Source organism: Enhydra lutris, unplaced genomic scaffold (assembly GCF_002288905.1).
Source record: "Enhydra lutris kenyoni isolate GAN:26980312 unplaced genomic scaffold, ASM228890v2 scaffoldscaffold21, whole genome shotgun sequence".
NCBI classification, from domain to species: Eukaryota; Metazoa; Chordata; class Mammalia; order Carnivora; family Mustelidae; genus Enhydra; species Enhydra lutris.
Genome location: NW_019154105.1, coordinates 70,973,757 through 71,001,232, shown reverse-complemented (window position 1 = coordinate 71,001,232; position 27,476 = coordinate 70,973,757). Strand labels below are relative to the sequence as shown.

Below are 27,476 nucleotides of genomic sequence, written 5' to 3'. Positions count from 1 at the left end.
CCGCTACCTGAAGTAGTCTCAGTCTGCTACTTCTCTGCCATCTTGACTCCTCCTGAGAGGTTATTTTTAAAATAAGTTTTTTATATCAACCAAATGCATTTTATATGGCTGAGATGTTCATGTCAGGCCTCTAAGACATCCTTGAACATTTATCAAAAAATCATGATAGTACTCCACTCAACAATGAAAATGCTGAGGACATGAAATGGGGAAACAGAGAAAGCTCCAGAAATCTCTCATGTAGTGCGGAAAGCATGCAGGCACAGGGCAAGTACAGGCAAGCGTCCAGTCCCCACTGAAAGACTGCAGCCATTAAAAAAAAAGGGGGGGGAGGTTAATGATATGCCAGATAAGAAGCAGTTCTCTCCACAGCATCACAGGACATTCCTTTCTAGAAATAGAGAGCCTGTCCCATGCTATCTGGTGTGCTTCTGAGCCAGTCTTTGCAGCAAAGAGGATAATTTCATTTAACTTTTTAATTAACATGTGTCCTTGCTGACAGACACTGTGAATGAGACACTTTTTCCTTCCCATTATGGCTTAGACTTTAGATTTAATTACTGTGGAAATGAATCAAGAGACATGACTTCAGGCATAGCGTTCTAAATGTCGGCAGAGTAACAACATTAATTTTCTATTCTAAAGTATCCTTGTCATCCCATCTTTATGATGGGTGATGTGAAAATAATTTTAGGAAGGAGGTGACCGACCCGGAGACCTTACAAGACATTGGGAAGATCACCTGTTAGTTGTGGTTAGGAGACATTTTTTTTGGATAATGGCTGAGTTTTATTTTGTGTATAGTCATAATTACTAATATACAGAGAAATTGTTCTTCAAGCATTATACATGAAAGGACCAGGGCCCTTTAAAACTTGGATCTAAATGAGTTAATAAGCTATTATCAAAATCCAGCCACGTTCTCTTTTATTGCCTAAAATGAGTAGGGGGAATACTTAACATTATTTTATCTTTCATGCCATGAGCTATGAGCCATGGAAATGCAGGGAAGTCACTAAATATTTAGTCTGCCAGTAAAATATGTATTTGGAAAACAAAAGACCCCAAACTTTAAAATGTCTTTAAAAGAAAGAAAGTTGAAGACATGCGGGCTACCTTCTCATACAATCCAGGGCTCGAATAAAGAAGTCCTTGTGCAGCTGGTGCTCATCTCTCAAGATGGAGCACTGTTCAAGGGTCACCGACATGGACGTCCTGTCCTTGGCACTTTTGCAACAGGTGAAACGAATACCATTTAGTTTGCGACAAATCTGCAACACAGATGTACAAACAGTTTATTGCTCATCCGCAGATGACTCTAAAGTGTCAGACTCACCTAAACACTTCTTATCTAAACACTCCAAATTTATGTTAATTTATGATCATCAATGGGTTCAATCGGCCCTAGCGAGTGAAAAACATTATCGTTTCATTTCAAAAGCTAGTGGAACAGATTGAATTTATTTAGTTCTTTGTACGTGAGGTGTGAGGCGTGGGGTTGTGGCAGCCCTATGAGATGGTAAATATCCCGCAGAGGCAGCAGGGCTCCCTGAGGGGGTCGGGGTCGGGGGCCGGTGAGCCAGCCCTAGCCATAGTGGATGACAGTAAAGTCACAGCTTAGGAGTGACACCTTAACTGTGAAGGAAAAATACAATTGTATTTTCTGGATCAGACACTGGTTTGAATCCAAAATAGCTAACATCTTCCTACTTTGCCTTTAAGAATCCTTTGGGAGTTTGGGCTTGAGGTTATGAGTTTCAAACATTTACATAACACTAGTGTAGCAGTTCGTGAACCACTAGCCACTCATCAATGCAATGAGTAAGAATAAGGACAGCAAAGGGTCACTGTGAAACGCACATCTGCTGTACCAGGTATAATGCTAATAAATTTCATATAGATTCGCTCTTTTATTCATTTTTTTAAAGATTGTATTGATTGATTGATTGAGAGAGAGCACACGTGCACATGCGAGAAGGGGAGGGGCAGACGGAGAGGCAGAAAGAGAGTCCCAAGCAGATTCTGAGCTGAGAGCAGAGCCGGACACGAGGCTCCATCCCACAACCCCGAGATCATGACCTGAGCCGAAATCAAGAGTTGGATGCTCAACCAGCTGAGGCCCCCAGGTGCCCCTAGATTTGCTCTTTTAATAACTGCACATGGATCCTGGAGGAAGATGTAATCTTTCTTATTTTACAGATGAGGAAACTGAGGTTTAGCTCGGTTAAGTAACTTGTGCTCAATTGGACAGAATATGGGTGCTAATGTGGGTTTGGCCTAATGCCAAGGACCAAGTCTTTAGCTTCCTTTCTATTCTGTTTCTTTTTGCAAATTCTTTCTTTTTGTTATCCCAATGTAATTCAAGAGAAAAGTCTCTGAGCCATAATAATCCGTTGTCTCATTGCCTTATGGTTAGCAGAAGAATAATACCATTCCTTTCTCCCTCTCACTTCCCTGTCCCATCTCAGGGCTCTGATATGAGAGACCAACACTACATTAGTATCAATAATCTTAATCAACATGCACTTAAAATAAATCTAACATGATATGATAAAGTCTTAATTTATTACCTCCCATCAAGGAGCCCTTAACAGTTAATCTGCTTTGATGAAAAGATATACTAACACAGTTTATCAAGGGTTTTTATCATGTTTTAATTGTGATTCTGATACTTACACTAGGATTTACAAGTCTTTATTAGACCTTTAGTACTTTCTCACTATTTCCAACATAAGTGATTAGAGAAATACGATAGCATGGTTTCACCATAAAATCTTTTTTCATCTGGAAGACTCTAACCTTTTCAAATAAAGACTATTTTGAAATTTTAATATAAAACAAAAAAGTTTTGGCTATATTCATAATAATGAAATATTGACTTCAATGACCACTTATGAGATAATGATTTTTTTAAACAATTTTTTTTAAAGATTTTATTTATTTATTTGACAGACAGAGATCACAAGCAGGCAGAGAGGCAGGCAGAGAGAGAGGAGGAAGCAGGCTCCCTGCTGAGCAGAGAGCCCAACAAGGGCTAGATCCCAGGACCCTGAGACCATGACCTAAGCCAAAGGCAGAGGCCTTAACCCACTGAGCCACCCAGACGCCCCAAGATAATGATTTTTTTAAAAAGATTTTATTTATTTATTTGACAGAGAGACAGCGAGAGAGCACAAGTAGGGGGAGCAGCAAGCAGAGGGAGAGGGAGAAGCAGGCTCCCCGCGGAGCAGGGAGCCCAAAGTAAGGCTGGATCCCAGGACCCTATGGTAAGACCTGAGCCGAGGCAGACACTTAGCTGAACCACCCAGGTACCCCAAGATAATGATTTTTAAGAAGAATGAATATTCTTTAAAATGTGTTGTCTCTACTATATGCAACTATCCTACTAAGAATGTTTAATATTCTAAATTTAACATCAAGAGGATGTTGATGTTAAATCATCAACATGATTTAATCAGAGTGGGCAGGTTGGGTCTTGGTTTCCCTATTTCTATAGTTCCTTTGAGCCATATGAACCTAACATGCTTGACTGGCATGTGATCTCTTTAAATTCTCATTTTTTTTTTATTTTTTAAAACTCAATCAAGGCAAAAGCAAATAGTTTCATATTTTTTCAATAGAATGTAAAATATTAATACAGTAATATATAAATAATATTTTTTAAAAGAGAGAATGAAATAGAGATAAATAAAAGCTTTTTAGAAAATGTCAACAGGAATTTCTGTATTTCTTCACTTTAGAAGTCCAAGTCCTTGATTTACAAAGAGGATATTGAAACTGAAGTATCAGCTACAGAAATGCTGTAATAATAAAATCAGTGTTCCTACATAATGCTAAATTTGCACATTATGGGTGCCATGTATGTGTCAAGGCAGTCAATCATCCATTCCACAGTTAAGTTGTGAGAAAGCCGTATTTGGTCAGTGTTCAAGTTTCAAAAAAGATTTTTCAGGAATAAATGAGATTTATGGGAAAACTTTTAAAATATATTCAAATGGTAAAACTACATAGACTAAGAGAAAGTATACATTTGTGTTTGTACACGTACATCCTTCATTTATCCATTGACACGACTTCATGATATGTATAGCGGCATAGGTATATGTTCCTAAGTTGTCAGAAAGCCTTGGTAAATGATCAAATTACCTTCCCGTTATCCCATTATTAGTAAAATAGCAAAAATAGCTCATGACCTACCTTTGTGAAATTTTTGTGAGAATTAACAACCATAGCAGTCTTTGAAGATATAAAGAGCAGCCACACTGGGGGAAAAAAACTATTAAAAACAACCCTCCTGTAATGCAGTATGGGGCTAAATGGGACCAGGGTAAATGAGCTGCCTGAAAGCAATGTTTCATATTGTTACTTTGATGTTCTTCCCTGGGGCTCCAAGAGGGCACGAAGGGAAGCTAAAGCAGCTTTCTTCTGCCTTGCTCTTGGTGAATTATTTTATATAGACTCACGATAAATTATCCATTCCTTTTTCCCCGAAGAGAGTAAGTAATATTGGATTATAATTGAACACTGGTAATAGGGCAAGGCTTTGTTTTAAACACTATTGATACAGAGTGAATAGAGTTTTGTCAGGAGATCAGTGACTGAACTCCAAATTACACAAGCAACACTGTACAGGAACTACAAATATGGCATTCATTATGGCCATCATCATAAAGATCTCCAATGTGGGCCTTCTCCGATGAAAAAAATCCTCTCATTAGGAAAGGATCTTTGGGTCTGAATGCTTAACAAAATTTGTAAGTTCACGTGCGCTATGCCTGGATGGTTGCCAGGTAAGAGTTTCAGAATAAACAGGTAGTATTTTTCTCCCTCACTCTGCTAGAAACCTGGGGTGGGAAATAAGGCAGAACTTCTGCCCTGAAGGTGTCATTAAATGAGAAAGAACCAGAGAAAATGTAGCTCATTACCCCAAGAGCAATCCATCAGTAACAAATTCTATGCTAATATCTCAATTAACAAACGCATTTACAAGCTCATTAATTGAACAAGATGTCCGGGAGCCTTACTGAGGCTGTGAGTCAGAGATCTGATAACCACATTCTGTTGCCACCATATGTCTCTAGAGCAGCACTTCAAAATCCTGATTGAAATGGGCGACTGACATCACAACATGTAATATCAAAAGAAAATCACAGACACTCCATTTTAGCCACAAAGTGTCAAAAGACATCCAGAATATAGAGGAAAAACCAATAGGTAATTCTTTCTCGTTGAGTGCACCTTCTTCCATCTTGTGTTCTAACATATTGATAGAACTACTGACAGCATTGAAAATACCCAAACCCCTGGATAATGGAGAATGACATCTGGTAACCCCAAGTGCAGAGGTTGTATGCTACACAGTGACACTCCATGATGTTGGCTGATCATCATGGTGACAGGGGAAAGACCTGGCTGGAGAATGCTTACCGTTGCAGCCAGCCACATGATTTCTACATTCTTTCTTTTTTTGGCTTGGATATTTTGATGGAGATTTTCTAGTAATCCTTTTAAATCATTTTGTTCTTGAAAATGTGAAATGTCTGGGGGGAAAAAAAGAGAAAGAAAGGGAGATCGTGTTAGTATTAAGCTGCCTATGGAGATTTGCTCAATATATGTACAAATAGAATTTCCATAACAACAAATAGCATTTGGAACACAGAGTATCTGAGGATAATCATATTTATTAATCTGAAGATAATCATAGTTATTAATCTCTCCAGCTTTATTTTTTACTTAGAAATATGCCTCAGTCGCCTCCGCTACGTATTCTGTGCTATTGTGGTAAGGCCAGTTTTCATATACTATTATTTTACTAACAAGTGAAACATTTTTGATAATGGCTGCTGCCTCCCTTCAACCAAAGCATGACATAGATGAGACAAGAGATATAATTTTATATCTTACTATTACCACTTTCTGCTACTAAGTAGCTAGTCTGAATCAAGAGGATATGTTAAACTGAACACCTCAGGAGTGGGAGAAATCTGAAGGCTCAAATAAAATACATGGAGTCAGTTTCTCAGCAAGATTCCTTAACCTCAGCACTATGAACATTCTGGCTTGGATGACATTTTGTTGCGGGGAATGGACCTATATTCTGCTTTGTGACATGGTAAGCAGCATCAGTGACCCCTACAATTTAGAAACCAGTAGTACCCTTCCTGCGACAATCAAAAATGTCTCCAGACACTGCCAGATGTTCCTCGAGGGCAAAATCTATCCTGGCTGAGAAGAACTGCTATTAAGGAGCACAGATAAGGCATGGAAAGAGGGAAAATATGAGAGGTGATAGTTAACTACATGAGATAATTAGATAGGGAGCAGGAAATGACTGATTGCTCAGATCTCTACATACTCATAACTAAAGTATAGTTCACAAATGGCACACGTTTTGTATTAAAACCTAAGGCAATGCACATTATGACACAAATGTCCCTGACACTTGGCGAGATGGGGTCAAGATCAGAATATAGATATGGAAACAAAAAGTCTTTCTAAGAGAGTTGTTGGATTAATGCTGTACGGTACGAAAATGTGCTCTAATGTTGAATCCACAACCCAAAGGATGAAGAATTCCTGAGTGTTAATTGAGGCTGGAAACAGGAGAAAATCTGTAAGAGTAACATGGACTGTGTGTAGGCTCTCCAGTAACAGTGAAACAAAACTGATATATTCCTGAATCAGATCTCTCTCTCTCTCTCTCACAAACACACACATTGTGCACACACACAAACACACAAACACACACACACACACTCACACACAGCACAAATAAGCTGTAATCATAGCGTGACTCTGTACTTTTCAAAACTGTACCAGATGTTTCATTTTATTAAAATAATACATCTGAATAGTTCTTGACTTTAGCGCCAGAGAGTGAGGAAGTATCCTAATGAACTATACTAGCAATCTCTATCTGCCAAAGAATGAAAATGGTTGGTAAAATAAAAATATCCATTGAAAATAGTTATATATCATCTTGAATTTCATAACCACAGAATAGGGGAAGGTCGGGTACAATCGAGATGCATTCCTATAGTAGGGCGATGAGATTAAAAATATCTACATAAAATATATGCATGATTCCACTGTATTAGTTTCTAAATGGAAAAACAATCAGGAGTCGAACCCTTATAATGTAACTATAGATGACTCTCTTAAGAAAGACAAGGTTTGATTAAAAACATCACATTGCTTGATGGACTCTCTGATATACAGAACGTTTAATAGGACACAGTCCAGAGACAAAGGGAAGAAGGCATAAGGGAATGCCTTGAAGAGAGTTACAAAACCAGCTCAAGACTCTACAGCTGATCAAAGAAAGTAAGGACAATAATGCTACTTTTTAATTCATAGTCAGAATAAAAGGAACAGGAAGTCAGGTCTACCATCACTATTTTTAATGAATTAAAATTTAAGCAGCCATTTAAAATTATGTACGGGTATACCATTAACAGGGAAAGTGTCCTTGACATTGTTGAAAGGAAAAATGTCAATATCAATGAAATGAATTTATTGTATCAATGAATACAAATCAATGAATGAATTTATTTGTATAACATTATGTGTGTGTGCGTGTGTGTGCTTACATCTCTCTATAGGCATGTAGGCAAAGAGAGAAATTGGTCATTATTAGGCTGTAGGATTTAGAATGATTTTTCAACTGCCTTTTCATGTCATTTGAGACAATTTAAAGTAAATGTGTGCTGTTTTAAAGAATAAAGTTATTTTGAGAAAAAGGGAAAGCACAGTATATGCATAAGAAAAGGAAAGAACTTGAATTCTTAGGATACAAAGAGCTGACCTCAAAGTCTTCGCAGTTCAGTAGGGGAAGACAGATTTTTAAACCATCATTAACTATAGTAAAGTGTACTGTGGGCGATGGCATTAAATAAGTAAAAATAATAATAGAGACCCAAGGGAAGGAGTGTGCCATCTCATAAAGAATAGTTGGGTAGGGAAGGGTTTCTAGCAAAGATAACGCTTCGTGGCTACAGAAAGCATTTGAGGCCCAGGGAAAAATATCAGCACATGCATGGAGACATGAAGCAGTACTGTCAAAGCAGGGAGCTCATGGTTCACTATGTCCTTGCAAGGCCTGGTCCCAGAGGCAGGAATTATGAAGGGTCTTCTCTGCTATGCTGGGAAATCTGGGCTTCATCCTAAAAAAATAGGAGCAACTAGGAATTTTAAATAGAGATATAACTCTATCTTAGAGGTCTCTGAGGTTCTTTCTTTCTTTCTTAAGATTTCATTTGTTTATTTGACAGAGAGAACAAGAAAGAGAGAGATAACGAGGGGAAGGAGCACAGGCAGAGGGAACAGCAGGCTCTCTGCTGCCCCTGGAGCCTGTGATGGGGCTTGATCCCAGGATCCTGGGATCATGACCTATAGGCAGACACTTACCCAACTGAGCCACCTAGGGGCTGCTCTGAGGTCCTTTCTGAAGTCACCTGGTATAAGTGGCTTTTAAATGTTTTTGAAAGGAATATGGAATAAGAATTTCACCTGCAGGGACGCCTGGGTGGCTCAGTTGGTTGGATGACTGCCTTCGGCTCGGGTCATGATCCCGGAGTTCTGCATCGGGCTCCCAGCATCACGGGGAGTCTGCTTCTCCCTCTGACCTTCTCCTTGCTCATGCTCTCTCTCACTGCCTCTCTCTCAAATAAATAAATAAAATCTTTAATATATATATGTATATATATATATATATACATATATATATAAAGAATTTTACCTGCAGCATTATGTGCACACGCACGGACACACATGCCCTTCTGTAATAAGAACTTTATGAAATAATATTTATCCTAATCGCAGACACTGTTCCCTGAATATATTCCATTCTATTCCATGTGATGGTGACCATCATTTTTATTATTATTGTCCTAACCCTCAAAATTGACGTAACAACCTGGAGTCACCATAAAAACTTGCAAATTACTGACTTAGGGCAACCCCATGTCTAAGATGTTTTGGTGACTTTCCCAGGGTTCACAGTCAGAGGAAGCAAAAAAAAAAAAATCCAGTCTCCAAATTCCTACGCCAGCAATTTCCCCCAAATCTGTGCTAGCACCTTCACAATTAGCTGGTGGTACTAAAAGGCAGTTCCAGTAATAACACAATGAACCGGCTTCTTCAGAATTCTGAAACTCCAGAATAAAAGTACAATGATTTCTTAAAATAATTTAGTTTCATTGTTGACATGAGGATTTTTTTAGATCAGTCATTTAAAACAGACTATAAGGATCTGAAAAAGAAGTCAAATAAATGGTCATCCTTTGCGTATTTCTACTCCATAAAGATAGCACTTTAGGATAGACAGACAGGCACCCCTTCTTCCCATGGCATGCTTTTTAGAAGGAAGATATTTTGATGTTCTTAAAATTTTCAGGCCACTATTTCTATTTCTGTAATGATAAAACTTGCTTTATTCAGAGCACATCTCTAGCAATTCAATTCTTTGGTTGCTGCCAGTTATTTTTCAATCTGACAAAAATCCCAGAGGTCACAGAAATTCAGGGCTGGTTCTAGAAGGAAGTATCATTACTAATGACTAGTTTTTGGATTAGTAAGTGAGATTTCAAGATATATTGATAGATTCTGATAAATCAACTGAAAATCCTGGTAAACGGGGAATATGGATTGGTTTTTAAACTTAGACTGAATCTCTTCAAATGTAAATTAGCCAATAAGTCTTGCTTTGTCTACTCACTCCTGCATTACTCTAGCACAGAATTCAGACAGGGTAATTGAATCTCCATACCTATCTCAGTAAGAGCATTCTTTTCAAATGGGGCTCAAGAAAGTAAGCAGATGAAATGTACAACAATGTTCATTGCACTATTGTTTATAATATTAAACAGCAGAAAAAAAAACCCCATCTAAATGTTCATAAAGAGAATGGATACACTGATATATAATCATAAAATATAATACTATATAGTGGAGAAAATCAATAAGCATGCTATATTATGCATGTATATATTGGCATGAGTATAGAGTAAAAACTATGTTGAGTAAAACAATAAAAATTATAGGACTCATGCAAAGTAACAGTAATAATATAAAGTTAAATAAGCAAAAATACCATATATTTTATGGGTAATACATGTGGGGTAAAAACATGTATGATAATGTAAAACACCAAATCAGGATATTGATTTTCTCAGAGAAGGGAAAGTAAGGGATTGGAACTGGAAGGGGTACAAAAGGGGTTTTCATTATATCTGCATTTTTTTCTTATAAAATTTCTGAGGCTGAGTGATGGGTTCCCTAGTGTTTATTATTTTATGATCTGTTCTTTTTTTGTTTGAAACTTTCATTATTTTTTTTTTAAAGGAAGCACAGAGCCAAGATTTCCGGAAAGTGATTTCCAATGCCAACTCTGTCCCTGCTCCGACATGTGGTCTTAGGTGAGTTGCTTAACCTTCTGTCCCTATTTTCTCATCTGAAAAATGAGGACAATAACCCTGCCATGCTTCATCGGCTTGAAGTGAAAAACAATTAATAAAAGTCTTGGCAGAAGTGCCGACATTGTTAAATTCTGTGTCAACTCTGAAAAACAGAGGAAGACATTAGTAATTCTTAGGAAAGCATTCACAGTCTCAGATAGCAAGTCTACTTTCTCAGGCAAAAGTCAGAATTTATCCAAAGTAAGGTGCGTATAGGTGCAAACAAAGATCAGAATCACAAACCTTCACAAACCCTGTAAATGGTTTCCTACCCCTCCCCAATGGCACAGAATAGCCAAATTCAGAGTCACTTTTTATACCAATTTTCTCCTTGTTCTATTAGATGGGGTCTCTTTAATATGACATTGACCTTAACCAAAGGATGGGCTGCTGACCAGTGAATAGGAATAGGACCGTAAACTCTTAGCTGATTGATCTGTGATGTTAATGAAGCCAAGGCAATAGCTTCATCACCTCATGATCATGTGACTTTATGTTGCCAGTGAGTGTTCCAAGATGAAACTGAAATTAAAGCTGAATTCCCAGCACCTGTTCCACCCATTTCACACTTCATAGCAGGCACAGAACTTACATGGGGTCAGTACATACCCTCACTCTGAAGTCAACTGATACAATCCCAAGCCCTTTGAAGTCCGGACTAAGTTCAGGGATGGGGACTTAAAACTAAGCCAATCAGAACTTGACTGTGACCTCAGCAATTATTTCAGGGGTATGCAAGTGATCTGTCCTGGCCAGCTGAGTGAAGCTCGGGACTCAAATGTTGAAGAGCGAAGAAAAATCCTCTTTATCTCTGGTTGAGCATGTGGATAATTGCCCATGCCTGCCATCTTTAGTCATGAGATGACCTGATGTAGGATAAAGTCAACACCAAGAGTGGCTGAGTGATGAAGTAGGCTTGGAAAGTATCTTTTTGATACTGTGAAGCCATTGAAACAACCTTCCCTTAAAGGGTTGCCTGCCTTATCATTGGAATTTTCAGTTTTGTTAAGAAATTTTCTTGTTCAAGCCAGTTTGAGTCAGGGTTTCTGTAGTTTGCAATAAAAAACATGCTAAGGTAAAACACATGGTTATATAGGCATTTTTTTTAAAAAGATTTATTTATTTATTTAAGACACAGAGAAAGAGATAATGCAAGCATGAGCAAAGGGGAGGAGCAGACTCCCCCCTGAGTGGGGAGCCTGGGACTTGATCCCAGGACCCTGGGATAATTGACCTGAGTGAAGGCAGATGCTTAACCGACTGAACCACACAGGTGCCCCTATATAGACATTTTTAACATTTGCCAGCCATATTACAAATGTGTATTGTTGCTCTGGAGGTGAGAAAAAGACAAGAATGTCTCTGGAAAGCAGCACACCAATCACTTCTACAGTGATAGTTTTAAGACGTGGCTCCACATTCTTTGACACTCCCTCTACTGAGAGATGGAGTTTATGTACTTTCCCCTGGAATGTGGGTGGGCTTGTGACTGTCTTAACTAACAGAATATGGCAGAAGTGATGTTATGTCACTTTCGAGGTCAGGTCATAAATGACTATGCAGCTCTTGTCTGTTTCTCTTGGAACTTTGCTGTCTGTCTTCCCTTTTTTGAGATATTACCTATACGAACCCAGGCACTAAGCTGGGAGAAATCTAACCACATATTCAGGTACTCCACTCAATGGTTTCAGCCAAGTTCAGCCCTGAGTCAGCATGGCCCAGGTGCCAGAATGTGAGTGCAGAAGCTTGCAGAGGACTCCAGTTCCTAGTCATTTAACTGACCCCTCCCCACCAATCTTCATTCCAGGGGAGGTCCCAGATATCATGGAGTGGATATAAACCATCCGTACATGCTCTGTCTGAATACCTAACCCACAGAATACCTAACTCGCTTATCTGTGAGCACAAATAAGATGATTCTGACTTTATATCAGTAAATTTGGCATAATTTGTTACCTAGTAGTAACCAGAACAACTACAAAGAAAAAAGAGAAACAAGTTAGAAAGGCCTGTACCTCTAAGTATGAAAAATGAACATATAAAGAATACTTCCACAGTTCATCTTGGTTAGTACTATATTTTGTGATGTCAAATCTTCTCTATAATTAATTTTGAAATAATTATAGTTAAATGTAGTAGCAAACAAATGCAATTAAGTGAAAGCCATTGAGATGTCTTAAAATTGGAAATTATGTACTTTCAAATGCTGTAAAATCTTGAAAAATATAGAAAAAAATCCCCAGTGAAGCTGGCTTTATTTAAATTGTATTTCCAACTTAACAATTTATGAAAAGGCAATATAAGAAATCAAATATCAAACTCTCCACCTGAACAGAACTGAATAATATTTTTGACCTATACACTTTCATTGTTTCCTTTTAAATGAATTTCAAGGTTGCATCACCCACAGCAAATGAAAAGACAAACTTTAAACGTAATTGTTAAAATATATTAAAAACAATGTGCTAAAAATCCTTAGGAATTTCCATACTCACTAATTTACACTGAAGGCCATGGGACCTGATGTGCAGGGAGGAGAGTAGAATTATAATATATTAATATTTTTTTCCTATTTTCATTTTCTTTAAGAGAACAGTCATGATTGATTTCTGAATCTCCAAACAATTTCAAGTCATATCAAAGGGTTGGGGGATGGTTTGTAGGGAGATGACTCTCAAAAACTTACTTTCCTCACATACCTGAGGTAGTTTTATGCACAGATAATAGAAAATTTGAGTATGAAAAGGGGCTTGACACAGATTCCCCAATGAGTTTTTTTTTTTTTTTTTTTAAGAGAGATAGAGAGCATGTGAGCAGGGGAGGGCGTAGAGAGAATCTTAAGCAGACTCCAGGCTCAGTGCGGAGCCTAACATGGGGCTCAATCTCATGACCCTCAAGATCATAACCCGAGAGGAAATCAAGAGTCAGATGCTTAAGCAACTGAGCTACCCTGGCACCCCCGGCCCCCCAGCTCGGTCTTCTTGTGACCCCAGTTGTACTGCTTGGAATGCTCGTGCCTGTGTTAAGCAAGTGGCCTAGGTCCTTAGCACTCAAGGCAGGTGAATGGCTGCCTTTTCTTTTTCCCAAGGTAACCTCCAATTCCCTGTATTTTACTCTGACAAGAAGAATAGCAAGGAAAGTCCTGTTGAGAACACACATTTCACACAGAAAGTCTGAAAACCAAAGCAAGAACAGATTTCTCGACGCTTAGGAAAGAAAGGGAAGCAGCTTTTGAGGTAATTCCAATGCCCCACCTCCCTGACCATGTACCAGCCAGGCTGCCAGTGAAATATACCAAGGCCAAATGGCAGCATGGAGACACAGACATATAACAAGGCCATGTCTAAGAAAGAGCAGTCCAGCACTTCCATGCTCTTCCACTTTCTGATAACATGGGAGGGACCGACTACCACATTGCCGGAATCACAGCCAAAACAAAGCAGGGAGACAGACAAGAAGACAGGGATTTTTCCCAATAGCCAAGGTCTTGGCATGGCTTCTTTAGGCTCCTGGAGGCAAGGAAGAATGAGATCTTGAATACTTCATACTCTATAGAATAAAATAAAGAACTCTTGTGGTTTCAAGAAAGGTATAGATGAGGTAAAGGAGAGGAAGAAGATTATGGATATAAAGCTGCTTTAGGAGGCTCCAAAATAAAAGGGAAAGAGGTAGTAAGAATAAAAGTTCTACATTTTATTTTATTCATATAGTCCCTTTTTTGACTTGAAGTGAGCTCTAGTTTTATAACCTTGGATTCTCATATACTTATTGATAGCAACAAAATAGATTAACTTATGATGTTGCCAGACTTCTCTTTCTGACCCACCTGATACAGATAATTTTATCCCTGAGTCTTGAGTTTCACCCCCTTACCTGACGTCAAAGATGAGTTCTGCTTTATCTGGAATTTAGTTTTGCTGAATTGGAAACATGAAGAAATAAAGGTGGGGAAAATATAAACCAGAATGAAATAAAAGACCTTGCACTTGTGGTTGAGAAAAGGAGAATACTAAGTAGTGAATGTCTGACAGAGTGGCATGCTCAGTAGAGTGAATTAGAGAGTTGGGAAAAAAGGATTTAAAAAGTTAAATGACAAGTTTCTTGTTTTCTCCTCTTTGATATTTAATTCAAAGTTGGAACTAATTTTTATTTGCCTTTAATTGTTAGACTCTTTATTGGATGTAACTGGAGTCATAGAAGACTTGTATTAATTTAGGTGATATGTAGTTCCAAAAGGGAAGGTGAGCCCTAAGATTTTTTTTTTAAGATTTTATTTATTTATTTGACAGAGAAAGAGAGAGATCACAAGGAGGTAGAGAGACAGGCAGAGAGAAAGGGGGAAGCAGGCTCCCTGCTGAGCAGAGAGCCTGATGTGGGACTCGATCCCAGGACCCTGAGACCACGACCTGAGCCGAAGGCAGAGGCTTAACCCACGGAGCCACCCAGGCGCCCCAGATTTTTAGTATCTACCCTACTCCTCACTGTGGGGCCAATGAACTCATTCTAGGGTTGATGCTTTCCAAGATTTCATCTCTATCAGAGTATTCCACAAAGAAATATACACTTTTTATTTATTTATATTTTTAAAAAATATTTTATTTATTTATTTGTCAGAGAGAGAGAGATAGCAAGAGCAGGAACACAAACAGGGGGAGCAGTTGAGAGAGAAACAGGCTTCCCGCAAGCAGGGTGTCTAATGCGGGGCTTGATCCCAGCACCCTGGGATCACGACCTCAGCTGAAGGCAGACACTTAACAACTGAACCACCCAGGAGCCCCAGCTTTTTAAAAAGATTATCAGATAAGTGATTATATGGAGACAATTCATTAAAGTTAGTATAGATAGCTATTTGAAGGGATACAGATGAGACAGAAGAAAAGAGTGTATTGAATGGACAAAAGAGGCAGGTTCTTTCAAACTATAGGAAGAGCTTTACAATCAATTTTAACTGGATCAATAAGTTGACTTGTTTGTACACAGGAGAAATAGAAGTCTCTTGAGAAACTCAGAGTGCACACTGTCGTGATCTTATCCATCACTCTCACATTCGTAAGTGCAATGTGACATCTTCTCAGTCCAGAAACTGACACTGGGAAAATTAACTTCCTTTCTCTGGTGAGATAATGGCAGACTGTACTTTGAAGTACTGGCATATACATATTAGTTATTCTCATTTAGTCGATAATGAAATAGAGGCATTCAAAACATCAAGTGATTCACTTAAGTGAGCTTTCAGTTGAATTCATATCTTTTGATTTTGTGCCATTTTATGCAGACTTACTAGCCTGGCTTAGTGGGAGTCTAGCCAATCTTTGATGAGTGGTAGAATCCGTAATGCAAGACCTAGTCTACTTTGTCTACACATAGAAGAGGTCCCGTGGGAAAGGAAAGAATGCAGAAAAATGTAAGGATGACTAAAAGACCAATCTTAGACTTTTCCTATGTAAATTAGAGCAGGATAAGGCTAACGGGGGAGGGGGGAGATGCATCTAATTTGTGAGGACCCTGAAGTAACACAGAAGATGTAGAAGTCAATACTGAGGGAGGTGGCCATTTGTATGGACATATGTGATGGTGTGTGACTATCTTTGTTACCTGTGGTGTTGCTTGTATTTGTTGCTTCCATCTAGTTTAGAAGTTACTGGACACTAGAAGTCTATGCCTGTGGTTTCACCTGCACATGAAAAATTAAAACTGAATACTTCCTTGCATCACTTTTCCTTTCAGAAAGTCATGGGAGTGCTTCTAGAGACATATCAGGGAAAAAAATTTCTCTTAAATTTTTATCAACATCAGAGAGCATTAAAAGCTTGAAGGTGAAAGTACATCAGAGTTTCTTCTGCAATGAGTTGAAAATAAGTTTATACTTATTAGCATGTAGAAATTATAAAGAGAAAATAAAGGTGCTGCTGGAAATATTCAAATGTTTTTAAATCTGCGATTTTAAATTAAGATCAGAAGCCCTTAAGCGGGGGGTCAGGAAACATGCAACTTAGTCTCTGCTCTCCCATTCACGAAGTTTGTATTTGTTAAACTATGTCCTGAGGAGCATTTATTTGGCAAGATGCTCATGAGTATTTATATATGTGTGTGTGTGTGTGTGTGTGTGCGTGTGCGTGTGTGTGTATATATATATATGGCAATAAAATGCTATTTCAACAAAACTAAATAGCTTTAGACACTGTAGAACTGGCAAATTATGACTTGCAGCCTAAACCCAGTCAGTTATGTGTTTTTGTAAATACAATTCTATTAAAATTTAGCCATGTTCATTAATTCACATCTTGTCTATGGGTTAATTTGCACTACAATGGCAGCATCCAGTTGAGTGATTTTAACAGACATCCTTTTTTTTTTAATAATTTTTTTATTTTTTTTTATCAACATACAATGCATTATTAGCCCCAGGGGTACAGGTCTTTAACAGACATCCTTTGACCCTCAAAGCCTGAATTCTTTACTCTCTGCTCCTTTACATAACAAGTTGGTTGGCCAGGCTATAATAAGCCTTTTCAAAACTTTCCAAGTGACAATGTGAATTCCAAAACCACTTGACTATACAATCCTACTATTGCCCAGTAATTACCAGCAGAAAGAGTGTTCCTTGGAATAGTCTAGATTATTTACAAGATCCCAATTATTCTCTGATTCTTTAAAACATTCAACTAAATGACCTCATCTATTTCATTCATTCATTCATTCAACAAATGTTTTTGGAGGCTAAGCTCTGGGCTAGATACTGTTTTTGGTAGTTGGGATAGAGTCAAAATATAGACAAGGAGATGGAGCTTACATTCTGAGGAGACAGAGCCAAACAAGGTAAATGACATGCTGTACACTAGATGATGGTAGATGCTATGGAGAAGGGGACCAGGGCATGGGAGACTGCAGTTTCAACGATGGCAGTCAAGGAATGCCTCGCTAAGAAAGTGACATTTGATAACTAAGTAAATAAATAAATAAATAAGAAAGTGACATTTGGGGAAAGACTTAAAAGAGATGAGTGAAGGAGCCATATAAGGGGAAAGCATTTAAGGCAGAGGAAACGTCTCAGAAACAGCAAGAGGGCAGCGTGGCGCGGAGTGGGGCAAGCGAGGGAGAGAGACAGGTAGGAGAGGAGAGTCAAAGGGCAGATTTGTTGCCGATTACAGGGAACCTTTGAGACCATTGTAAGAACTCAGGTTTTTCGTTTACCAAAAAAATAAGGCCTATTGGAAGAGTTTGAGAAGATACATGGTTTTATTTCCATTTTTATTTATGTTTTTAAAGATTTTATTTATTTATTCAGGAGCAAAAGAGAGAGAGAGAGAGGCAGAGAGAGATGCAGCCTCCCCACTGAGGCAGGGATCCCGATGCGGGACTTGATCCCAGGACCTCAGGATCATGACCTAAGCTGAAAGCAGACACTTAACCATCTGAGCCACCCAGGTGCCCCCCCTGTTTTCCTTTTTAAAAGATCATTTCAGCAGCAGGGATAAAAACTCAATGAGGGGGCGCCTGGGTGGCTCAGTGGGTTAAAGCCTCTGTCTTCAGCTCAGGTCATGATCGCAGAGTTCTGGGATTGAGCCCCACATTAGGCTCTTTGCTCGGCAGGGAGCCTGCTTCCCTCTCTCTCTGTGCCTGTCTCTCTGCCTACTTGTGATCTCTGTCAAATAAATTAAAAAAAAAAAAAAACAACTCAATGAGGCTGAGAGAGGAACCAAAGAGACCAGAAGGACATTATTGCCATAATCTGAAAGAATAACAAGGGCTTGCATAGTGGTGGCAAGACAGGTGGTGGGAACTGGTAGCACATTTTTGGGAAATAGAACCAGTGAAATTTCCTGATAGACTAAAAGTGGGGTGTAAGGAAAAGAGAAGGGTCAAAGATGACTTTTTTTTTTTGGTCAATGCAACATAAAAAGCTAGAATTGATTAAAAACTAAGGTGGTGATGATTGTAGGAAAGGTAAATTTTTTTTTTAAATTTTATTTTATTTGACAGAGAGACAGATCACAAGTAGGCAGAGAGGCAGGCGGAGAGAGAGAGGGGGAAGCAGGCTCCCCGCTGAGCAGAGAGCCCGATGCGGTGCTCGATCCCAGGACCCTGAGACCATGACCTGAGCTGAAGGCAGAGGCTTAACCCACTGAGCCACCCAGGCGCCCCGGAAAGGTAAATTTTTAAGGGCATATCAGGAATAGAGTTTGAGGTGGTGAGTAGGATATACGAGACCCAGGAAGAGAAAGGGGCTGGTGATGTAGGTACAGAGGTCAGTAATGAATAGATGGTATTTAAAGCAAAGAGACTGGGGCGCCTGGGTGGCTCAGTGGGTTAAGCCTCTGCCTTTAGCTCAGGTCATGATCTCAGGGTCCTGGGATCGAGCCCCGCATCGGGCTCTCTGCTCAGAGGTGAGCCTGCTTCCTTCTCTCTCTGCCTGCCTCTCTGCCTACTTGTGATCTCTCTCTCTCTCTCTGTCAAATAAATAAATAAAATCTTAAAAAAAAAATAAAGCAAAGAGACTGTTCAACAAGGGCAAAGTAGACATCCATAGACTAAATCCTGGGACACTCCAACATTTGGAGGTCAAAAAGATAATGAAGAATCAGTAATGGAGGTTGAAACAACAAGGGCAAAGTAGACATCCATAGACTAAATCCTGGGACACTCCAACATTTGGAGGTCAAAAAGATAATGAAGAATCAGTAATGGAGGTTGAAAAGTAGCAGCCAGAGAGTAGAGGCAATCACAGAAAAGTGTGGTGGCCTGGAAGTGAGTCATGAAAGAGAAAAACTAACAATGTCAAACCTATTACTAGATTAAGCAGGAGGAGGACAGAGAATTGAACATTGGCTTTAACAATATAAAACCCCTGACAAAACCAGTGTTAGTAAAGTTATGTAGAATAAAGGCTGACTGGAAAAAAATGACAGGTAGAGAAAAACTGGAGACAGCTAGTCATTTTTTAATTTCACTGTTATCTGTTCTTTCTGGAACATTTCCACCCTTAAGGTGGTCCCGCATTATAAAATAATTTCTCCTATACTGCCAGTACCTTTTACTCTTCTTTAATGTCTATGCAATTCCAAACATATGGGTAATATGTGAAAATCTCCTCAGCCATCTGAATTTTTGCAAATACACATATGTTTGAACGAAATTAAGTGAAATATTTGGATGAGTATTTGGATTTCTCATTTGAATGTCTGGCCATGTACATGGTATCAAAGTTGGATGTCTGTAAAACAGAAATGATTACTAGTAATTTAATTATGCAGTAATTTATAGCTCCTGTTGGGAAAACATTCACATGTTAACTTAAGAATCTTATATCTTCTTTTACCTTTATGGTTGTTGAGAATGCCAAAAATCTATAATGTTCAGATTATTCCTTGTACTTGAGAAACTTAGACACATTAATTTAGCTTGGCATAATAAATCAAGGTAATCTCACATTGCCCAGAATCATGATTACAGCTGAGCTGCTTTATTTACACATTTCACTTAGGTCAATAAATGTTTGTTAAATAACAATAAATAAAAGATACAATATTTCAATATTCTGGGAATTTCACTTTGTTTTACACTCAAGTCTGGAGTATAAATGAAATACAAAACATACAATTTGATAGCTAATCTATAACATTTTACAAGTCTAACCTTTTCAAATCTTACTGTACAGCAGAATCATCTGGAATGCTTGCTAAACAGCTAACCCCACATCCAGATATGGATTGTTTGAGATTATTCTTGTGTGGGTAAAAGGTAAGAAGTGCTGACTGGCAGAGGGGCAGATGGTGCTGGTCAACTGCTGATTTGTTCTCATATCTATCTGTACTTTTTTCCCTTTGGCTTTTTATCACAGGCAACCTTGTTCCCCAGGCTGCTTGCTGCCCACTGACTCATAATTAAGTTTGGACCATGAGGATTAAGGGGGAGATTAAAGGAAGGAGGGAGACAGAAACCAGCTCATTTCTCCTCTGATCTCTTGGCTTCCTAAAAGGGCATCCGTGGCTTCTGCACAGCTCCAGTTCCCAGGGACAGCTCTGTCCATGGTCCCAGCTTCTACCAGACAGCTCCCACCCAAGAGCAAAGAGAGAGCTGGGTGGCTCTAGTTTTTGTGCCCTGGTGACACTACATCTGACGTAAGTCCCTTTAACACCGGGGCTGGTAGCAGCTTCCTGCTATTGCTAAATTCAGAGTGGCTATGTTGATCCCTGGTTAATTTCTCCTCCCACCCCCTTTTCTTTTTAAATGTCAATCATCAATGCTCTGTAGCAAATTCCTCAAATGTGTTTTCCTGACAGGGCTAAGACTGATATGGCTACTAAGGATTTGGTATTATTTTTTTTGTTTTACCGAAGTACAGCCTAGGCTAGCATAACATGTCTAATTCAGACACCCTTCTCTATCTGACTCTGTGTGATGGTTAATCTCTTCTTGCATTTCCTGATCTTATCCTTTAAAGTTTATGGACAGTAAAAAGGAAGCAGAGAGAAAAGATATATTGGGAGGAGGGAGAAAGGTGATGGGGGATGGGTCTTACAGTATTTTTTTATACCCATAGCTGAAGCTTAAGTTGACAGAATGAAACAGTAGCCTTTGGTGTCACTGTTCTGTAAATGTTGAGAGGCTGTCCTAATGTTCAGAAAGAGTGTATATATAGATATTATATTAATATCATATATAAATGTGAATCATTCAGAAGAGATCTAGTATTGCTATACGTGCGGAAAAAGTTAATAATTTAGAAATTTACTTTATTTTTTAAAATTATTTATTTGAGAGAGAGAGAGAGAGAAAGGGGAGAGGCAGTGAGAGAGTGAGAGAGAGAGAGAATCCTGAAGGAGCCTCCCCACTGAGCATGGAGCCCAGTGCAGGGCTCAATCCCAGGACCCTGAGATCGTGACCTGAGGTGAAATCAAGAGTCAGCCACTTAACCAGATAAGCCACCCAGGTGCCTCAGAAATTTACTTTAAAACCTGGGAAATATTTAACCTGTGTCAGAAAGTCCCTTTGCCAAATGAAAACAAACAAACAACAACAACAACAAAAACCCAAAAAACGAAAAACCAACTCAGATGATTGGAAGTCATTTAGTGGGGTGTGTGCATGAGTGCGACAGTGTGTCTACGTGTCTGTGTGTGTGTGCAACTCCATGTGTGTGCATGTGTTTGTTAATGTCTTTTGAGATACGTGCCTTACCTCATCGCCCATTTTATAAGTTCAGGTTATTTCCAGAGGCTGCTGATGTCTGGAGAGTCAGGCTCAGGATGGGTGGTAGTCTAAAGATAGAGGGCTCTGAAAATCAGGGTCCAGAAACACCCACCACTTGTTCTGGGAAACTGAAGACAGCATGTCTAAACTTGTGCATCAGTAAGCCATGTTGCAAGTGTCAAAACATGTGGGCTCCAATTTTAAGTAAATAAACAGTAAGTGGGTTGATATTCAGATGCACCTTATTTTGTTTATGGAGCATTGCCCATCTATGTGGCACACATAGCTGATGCTGTCAGTATTGATCACATCACATATTTTCTGGTCTGCAACCAGAGCTCATAATATCATTACTAGCTAAAGGAAATATCTATTTAAGTAGCCTTAATTTTCATTAATAAACAGAGCAAATGTGCAATTCTTCTTTCTGATATATGCTCAATATTCCAAGGACTGATTTATATGCTGCTCTTCAGTGATTTTATCCATTTGTAACACAAGGTACCTGTTAGCATGTGAGCCAGCCACTAATCTCCCACACTCTATGGTACTGAACCATATGGAAAGTCCAACAGTGTGATCAGCTAAAGAAGTTTGCCAAGACCTAGTTTTGATTTCTTCCAGAGCATGGTATGTGTTGAAAATACTGTAGCTAGTTGTCTGTTTCTTAGCAATAGTCTGATGTGTAACCATTTGTAAGTTTATTTTACATAATGAGATCTTGGTAACTCTGTTTGTTTTATTTTGTTTTGTTTTGTTTTTCATTTCTTAGAGAAACAAAATCCAATAATTTTACTCAGGAAACTATTACTATATACTTGTTCTAGAAAAAATTATAGATTTATTACAGAGTTCTGTCCTATGTTTGAAAACTCTTGTTGAATTTTCAATGGCTATATGGCAATAATTTTAAAAGACAAAGAATTAGATATGAAGGGTGAGTTGATTCATTTTCTGACTTAATAAAATCCGATTTTGGATATTCAACATTGTATTCATAGTTAAGTTTTTCTTTTTCATCTACTTCTGGGAAATCTTCTCATATGAATGTTTTCTTGTCCTAATGGAGTCCTGTTACTTTTATATTTCACATTATTTTGAGTTTTAATATTATAATGTTCTTTCTAATTTTATCCTTCACTGAACCAGCTTCGCTCCCTTGGTCTATTTTTTAAATGAGAGGTAAGATAAATAAAAACACTAAAAAATGGAAAGTGTTAACTGAAAATATAAGCTCAAAGGATACAAAAATATTTTGGTTTAAATAAATTGTACCCTGTTAACTAAATCTTAGTTCAGCAAAACTAACCTTCAGAGTGCTTGACACTCATGCACAGCTTTTACAAATTATAGTTAAAGATGTTTTAATTATTATGTTAAAAGAATTTGATAGGATTCAGGGAAAACCATGACGAATCTGATTTTTAAAGTGAATATAGTGGTTGTGAAGAAACTCTTTTCAAGGCAATTTCCTCTGATGCTACCTAAGGACCAGGAAGACCTGACAGACAGTGGTAGACCAGCAGGCCTAAAGTATACTGGCCTCTTTCCAAACCTTATGTACTCAGAACACCAATCTTAAAGAATTATCTGTGACCTGGTATTGGATTTCCTCACGTGTCACAGGGGCTTCAGCCAGGCATGGCAGATTTCTTTTTCTAAAAGCCAGAATTCTCCATCTTTCCTCTTAAGTAAAGTTCTATCTCTGTATCATATGGGAGGCATAGTCCTCTGCTCTCTCTTGGGGCCCCTCCTGGGCTTTCTGGCTAATTCCAGGGGCCCTATAATTGTGCCCACCTGTAGAAGCCCCAGGTAGGGTGCAAAGCAGATTCTTAGCCCCTTGCCACTGTCCTGCAATTTCTATATGTCTTTAAAATTTTCATCTCTCTTGGAAAATGAAACTAAAGAGAAACAAAAGAGAAAACCCTCTTCTTTGATTTTACTACTTTCAGCCTATCTTTTCATTCCTTGCAGTCACTGTAAACTTTCCTGGGAGGGTGGCTTTTTCTCTGGTTGTCTGCTTGTACAACACGAGTTCTCTTTTTAAATGCCTCTGATGTGGTTCCAGTCCATGTTTTTATGTAAATGACTCCATGGAATGTCATCAATGCTCATAACCACCAAATATAACAACTTCTCTTGAATCCCTTTTTCTTCATCGCATTTGTAAATTCTTGTTTACCTTGTCCTGGCTGAAACCCTTCTCATTTAACTACAGCAATGTTTGATGACCCCCAATCTCTAACAATTCCTCCATTTTTTTTGTGGGTTCTTTAATCTTTCTTTCCTTGTACTTATGGATAGTCTCCTATCATGTATGTTTTCTCATATCAGCTGAAACGGATTTATTCATTCAATCCCAATATCACAAAAGTAAAGGACATCCCTCAAGGTAAAACAAAAATTTGCGGGGGAAGAAAGGGAAATTTTTTACTTCAAAAACATGTCGAGTTCAAGTATTTAATTCATAAACAATAAAAAAAAACAGGGTTAGTAAGTTAATGAAGAACACATCTAAAATGGATTAGTAAGTGAAAGTCATGTTTTTAGAGGATTAATTTATTCTTTTAACACTGACACAAATTATCTCTTAATTTCACTTGTGAAAGAAACAATAGATTATACAGATTATGGGTATGAGCCAACATGGTAATTTTTTCCTCCTTTACAAATAGTTTAACCTCTATTCACACCGTTAATAAAGCTTTATAGTTTCTTTCTTGAATGGAGTGTAACTCGAATGAGGCTTTGAGTTATAATATTTATGCATGAGGTATAACCCTACATATGTCAGTATAATTACATAGGTCAGGTTTGGAAGTTTGTTATGGAAAACAACCAAAGTAATGTCACAAAATTCTGTGCCAAGTCTATGACAGTGTTATCTCAAAAAATGTTGACATAATAGGAAATAAAGTATCAGGAAAAACTGTGTTAAGACAACCGTCCAACTAATGAAATACAATTGGTCTGATGCAAAAGTGTACTATGTTTTCAAGGATGAAATATATTTACAAGTCATAAACACATTTAGTTATATTTAATTAGCAGAATAGTATATAAGGCTTAATGTTTTCAAGTTTTTTAAGCTTTTGTTCCTATGAAGAGTTTAAATGACTTGAATGTAGGGATTTTTTAAAAATTTCATATCTCAGGCAATAACTCATGACATATATATTTCAACAATGACTTACACATATTTCTTTTTAAGGTGAAATAATTGTTTTTTATATAGTACTGAAGTCCTTCACAGACTATGCCAACAATCTACTTTTAAATATAATTTGAATTTTTAAAAAATTTTTTAAAAGATTTTATTTATTTATTTGACAGATAGAGATTACAAGTAGGCAGAGAGGCAGGCAGAGAGAAAGAGAGAGAGAGAGAGAGAGGAGGAAGCAGGCTCCCTGCTGAGCAGAGAGCCAGATGTGGGGCTAGACCCCAGGACCCTGGGATCATGACTGGAGCCAAAGGCACAGGCTTTAACCCCCTGAGCCACCCAGGCGCCCCAAAATATAATATATAATTTGAAGAACGATGGCACATCATTGGTTTGCAAAAATCAGTATGGATTAGAAATCATGTGGAAGGTTTATTAAAACACAGATTACAGGGCAAACTCAATAGATCTGCAGAGGCTTGAGAATCTGTATTGCTAACAGGTTCCCAGGTGATGCTGATTCTGCTGGGCCCATGACCATACTTTGAAAGGACTGGTAGAAACCAAGTTGTTTATAAGAATTCTGAGAATTACTTCCATCCAAATTTTAGGTCACTTGTAAAAATTTATCTACTCACATCCAAGTTAAAATAAACCTTTTTTGATTAGCTACTAATACCAAATAGTTATGTTTATATTATTAATTTTTCAAGAAATTAAATTTAGAATTCACAAGTATGCTGGCTGCCAAAAAGTCTCCCTGCACTTAATTTCATTTTGGCATAAAAATAATATTTCATGTGAAATAAAATAATATAAAAACCCTGCAAGTGAATTTTTCTAACTATCCACACTTGAACTTGCATATACCATTGTAATATTCTGATGCAAGATTTGCTGGCTTATGAAAAGTCCTAAATGCTCTTCTACTGAAGGTATTTCAGAATAAGTATGAGACTACAGATCAGTGAACAAATTGCCTTGTAGACTTTTATTATAGCTTTTCATTAAAAATATTAAAATATTTCGTCCTTTATTAAAACTCAGTTTCTTATCATTGTAAATGTCTCAATATTTCAACATATTTATACTACTTATTGATGAACTCCAAACACATTTCTTTTTTTTTTTTTAATTTTTCTAAGATTTTATTTATTTATCTGACAGAGAGAGAGATCACAAGTAAGCAGAGAGACAGGCAGGAGAGAGGGGAAGTAGGCTCCCTGCTGAACAGAGAGCCTGATGCAGGGCTTGATCCCAGGACCCTGAGATCATGACCTGAGCAGAAGGCAGAGGCTTAACCCACTGAGCCACCCAGGCACTCCCAAACACATTTCTGATTCTCTGGTTTCGAAATGCTCAAATGCTATGTGCTTAATTTTGTGGGAAAAAGAAGTGAACAATGACCAAAGAAAAAAAAAATTCCAAATGATACATTTCTATAGGCCTGGATGCCTCAACAGTTTCACATAAATATCACAATAAATATATTCAATAAATTAATTCCTTTGTCCGTATTACTTTTTATTACCTGTACAAACTTGTATTCTACCTGATTTTCTCCTTTTATATGTGTGATCTGATACAGATTATAAATCAGAAAGTTAAATAATTATTAAAGGCTCTTACATGGTTAAGAATTACATAAAATTTTTATTGGACTCAACTGAGATTTCCAATTATAAGTTTCTTATTTTTAGATTTTTGGTATTTTCCAGCGGCACTGAAATTAATGTCCTAGCATAAGCAGCAGGACATCGAGAGCACAATCAAGGCAGGAAGGCAGGTGTCAACCCTGCCACCTCGGCAATCAGTCTCCTTGGTTCAGATAATCTCAGAGTTGCTCTCCCATCCTTACCGCACGTGTCTTTCTCCCATTGACCTCTATGTCTGGCCTGAGAATTTATAATCAAGAAATTATTATTGACACTTTCTGAGGCTGGCATACTTACAATCAGGTGGCATCTTTTCCATAAATGCTGTGTAATATTCTTTTAGAAGTTCAAAATTTTCTTGATTAATACTTTCCTGCAAAGAGACATCTCCAAACCTAAAAATAGAAAACAAAAAAACAAAAAAACAAAAAACCAGTTACAGGTTATAAAGAAGCTCCTGGAACTAACACTTTTCACCTCTCCTTTTTAAGTAGGTGGCAAGAGTTTCCTAAGGAGTCTTTTTTTTTTTTTTTTTTTTTTAGGAGTCTTTTTTAAGCTACATTGCACAATGGTTATTTAAACACATTCCAGTCTCCACTGGCCCTGATTCCACCAATCCCCTCTCACACACCAAACTATTTTTGCAATCATCAGATGTGAAGTCGAATGAAAACCCAAATCTGTAACACCAGCTCCTGTGTTTGTGCGTGGTTGATAGTAGTTAATGTTAGTTTGCCGACTTCTGCAGGGTGGTATTTCTACAGTGCCAAAACCCTGCCTCTTCTTTTTCATCCCTCGAATCTTCCTCCTCACCCATGACATCTTGAGGAGGGGTCTAGAACACCAAAAGCAGACACCTGGCTGGCCACAGTCTTGTATACACTATCAGATGCTGCAGGCACATATAGACCTCTGCAATCTCTGGAGAGTGGTTTATGACTGTCAACACTTCTTTTTCTATTGTTTGTTTGTTTGTTTAAGAGAGGGAGGGAAAGGGGAGGGAGAGAGAGACAC

At 38.1% G+C, this 27,476-nt stretch overlaps 1 protein-coding gene across 2 annotated transcripts in view; it reads right to left on the bottom strand.

Annotated features, from left to right (window-relative positions):
- The window catches only part of LOC111149029 (inositol polyphosphate-4-phosphatase type II B), a 372,027-nt gene that overhangs the window by 51,558 nt on the left and 292,993 nt on the right, over nucleotides 1-27,476 (bottom strand). For both annotated transcript variants that reach the window (XM_022505917.1, XM_022505916.1), the window contains exons 20-22: nucleotides 26,760-26,857; nucleotides 5,428-5,540; nucleotides 1,117-1,271 (exon numbers count right to left, since the gene is read on the bottom strand). In XM_022505917.1, coding sequence (XP_022361625.1) covers nucleotides 1,117-1,271; nucleotides 5,428-5,540; nucleotides 26,760-26,857 — 366 coding nt within the window. The remainder of the gene's footprint in view (nucleotides 1-1,116; nucleotides 1,272-5,427; nucleotides 5,541-26,759; nucleotides 26,858-27,476) is intronic.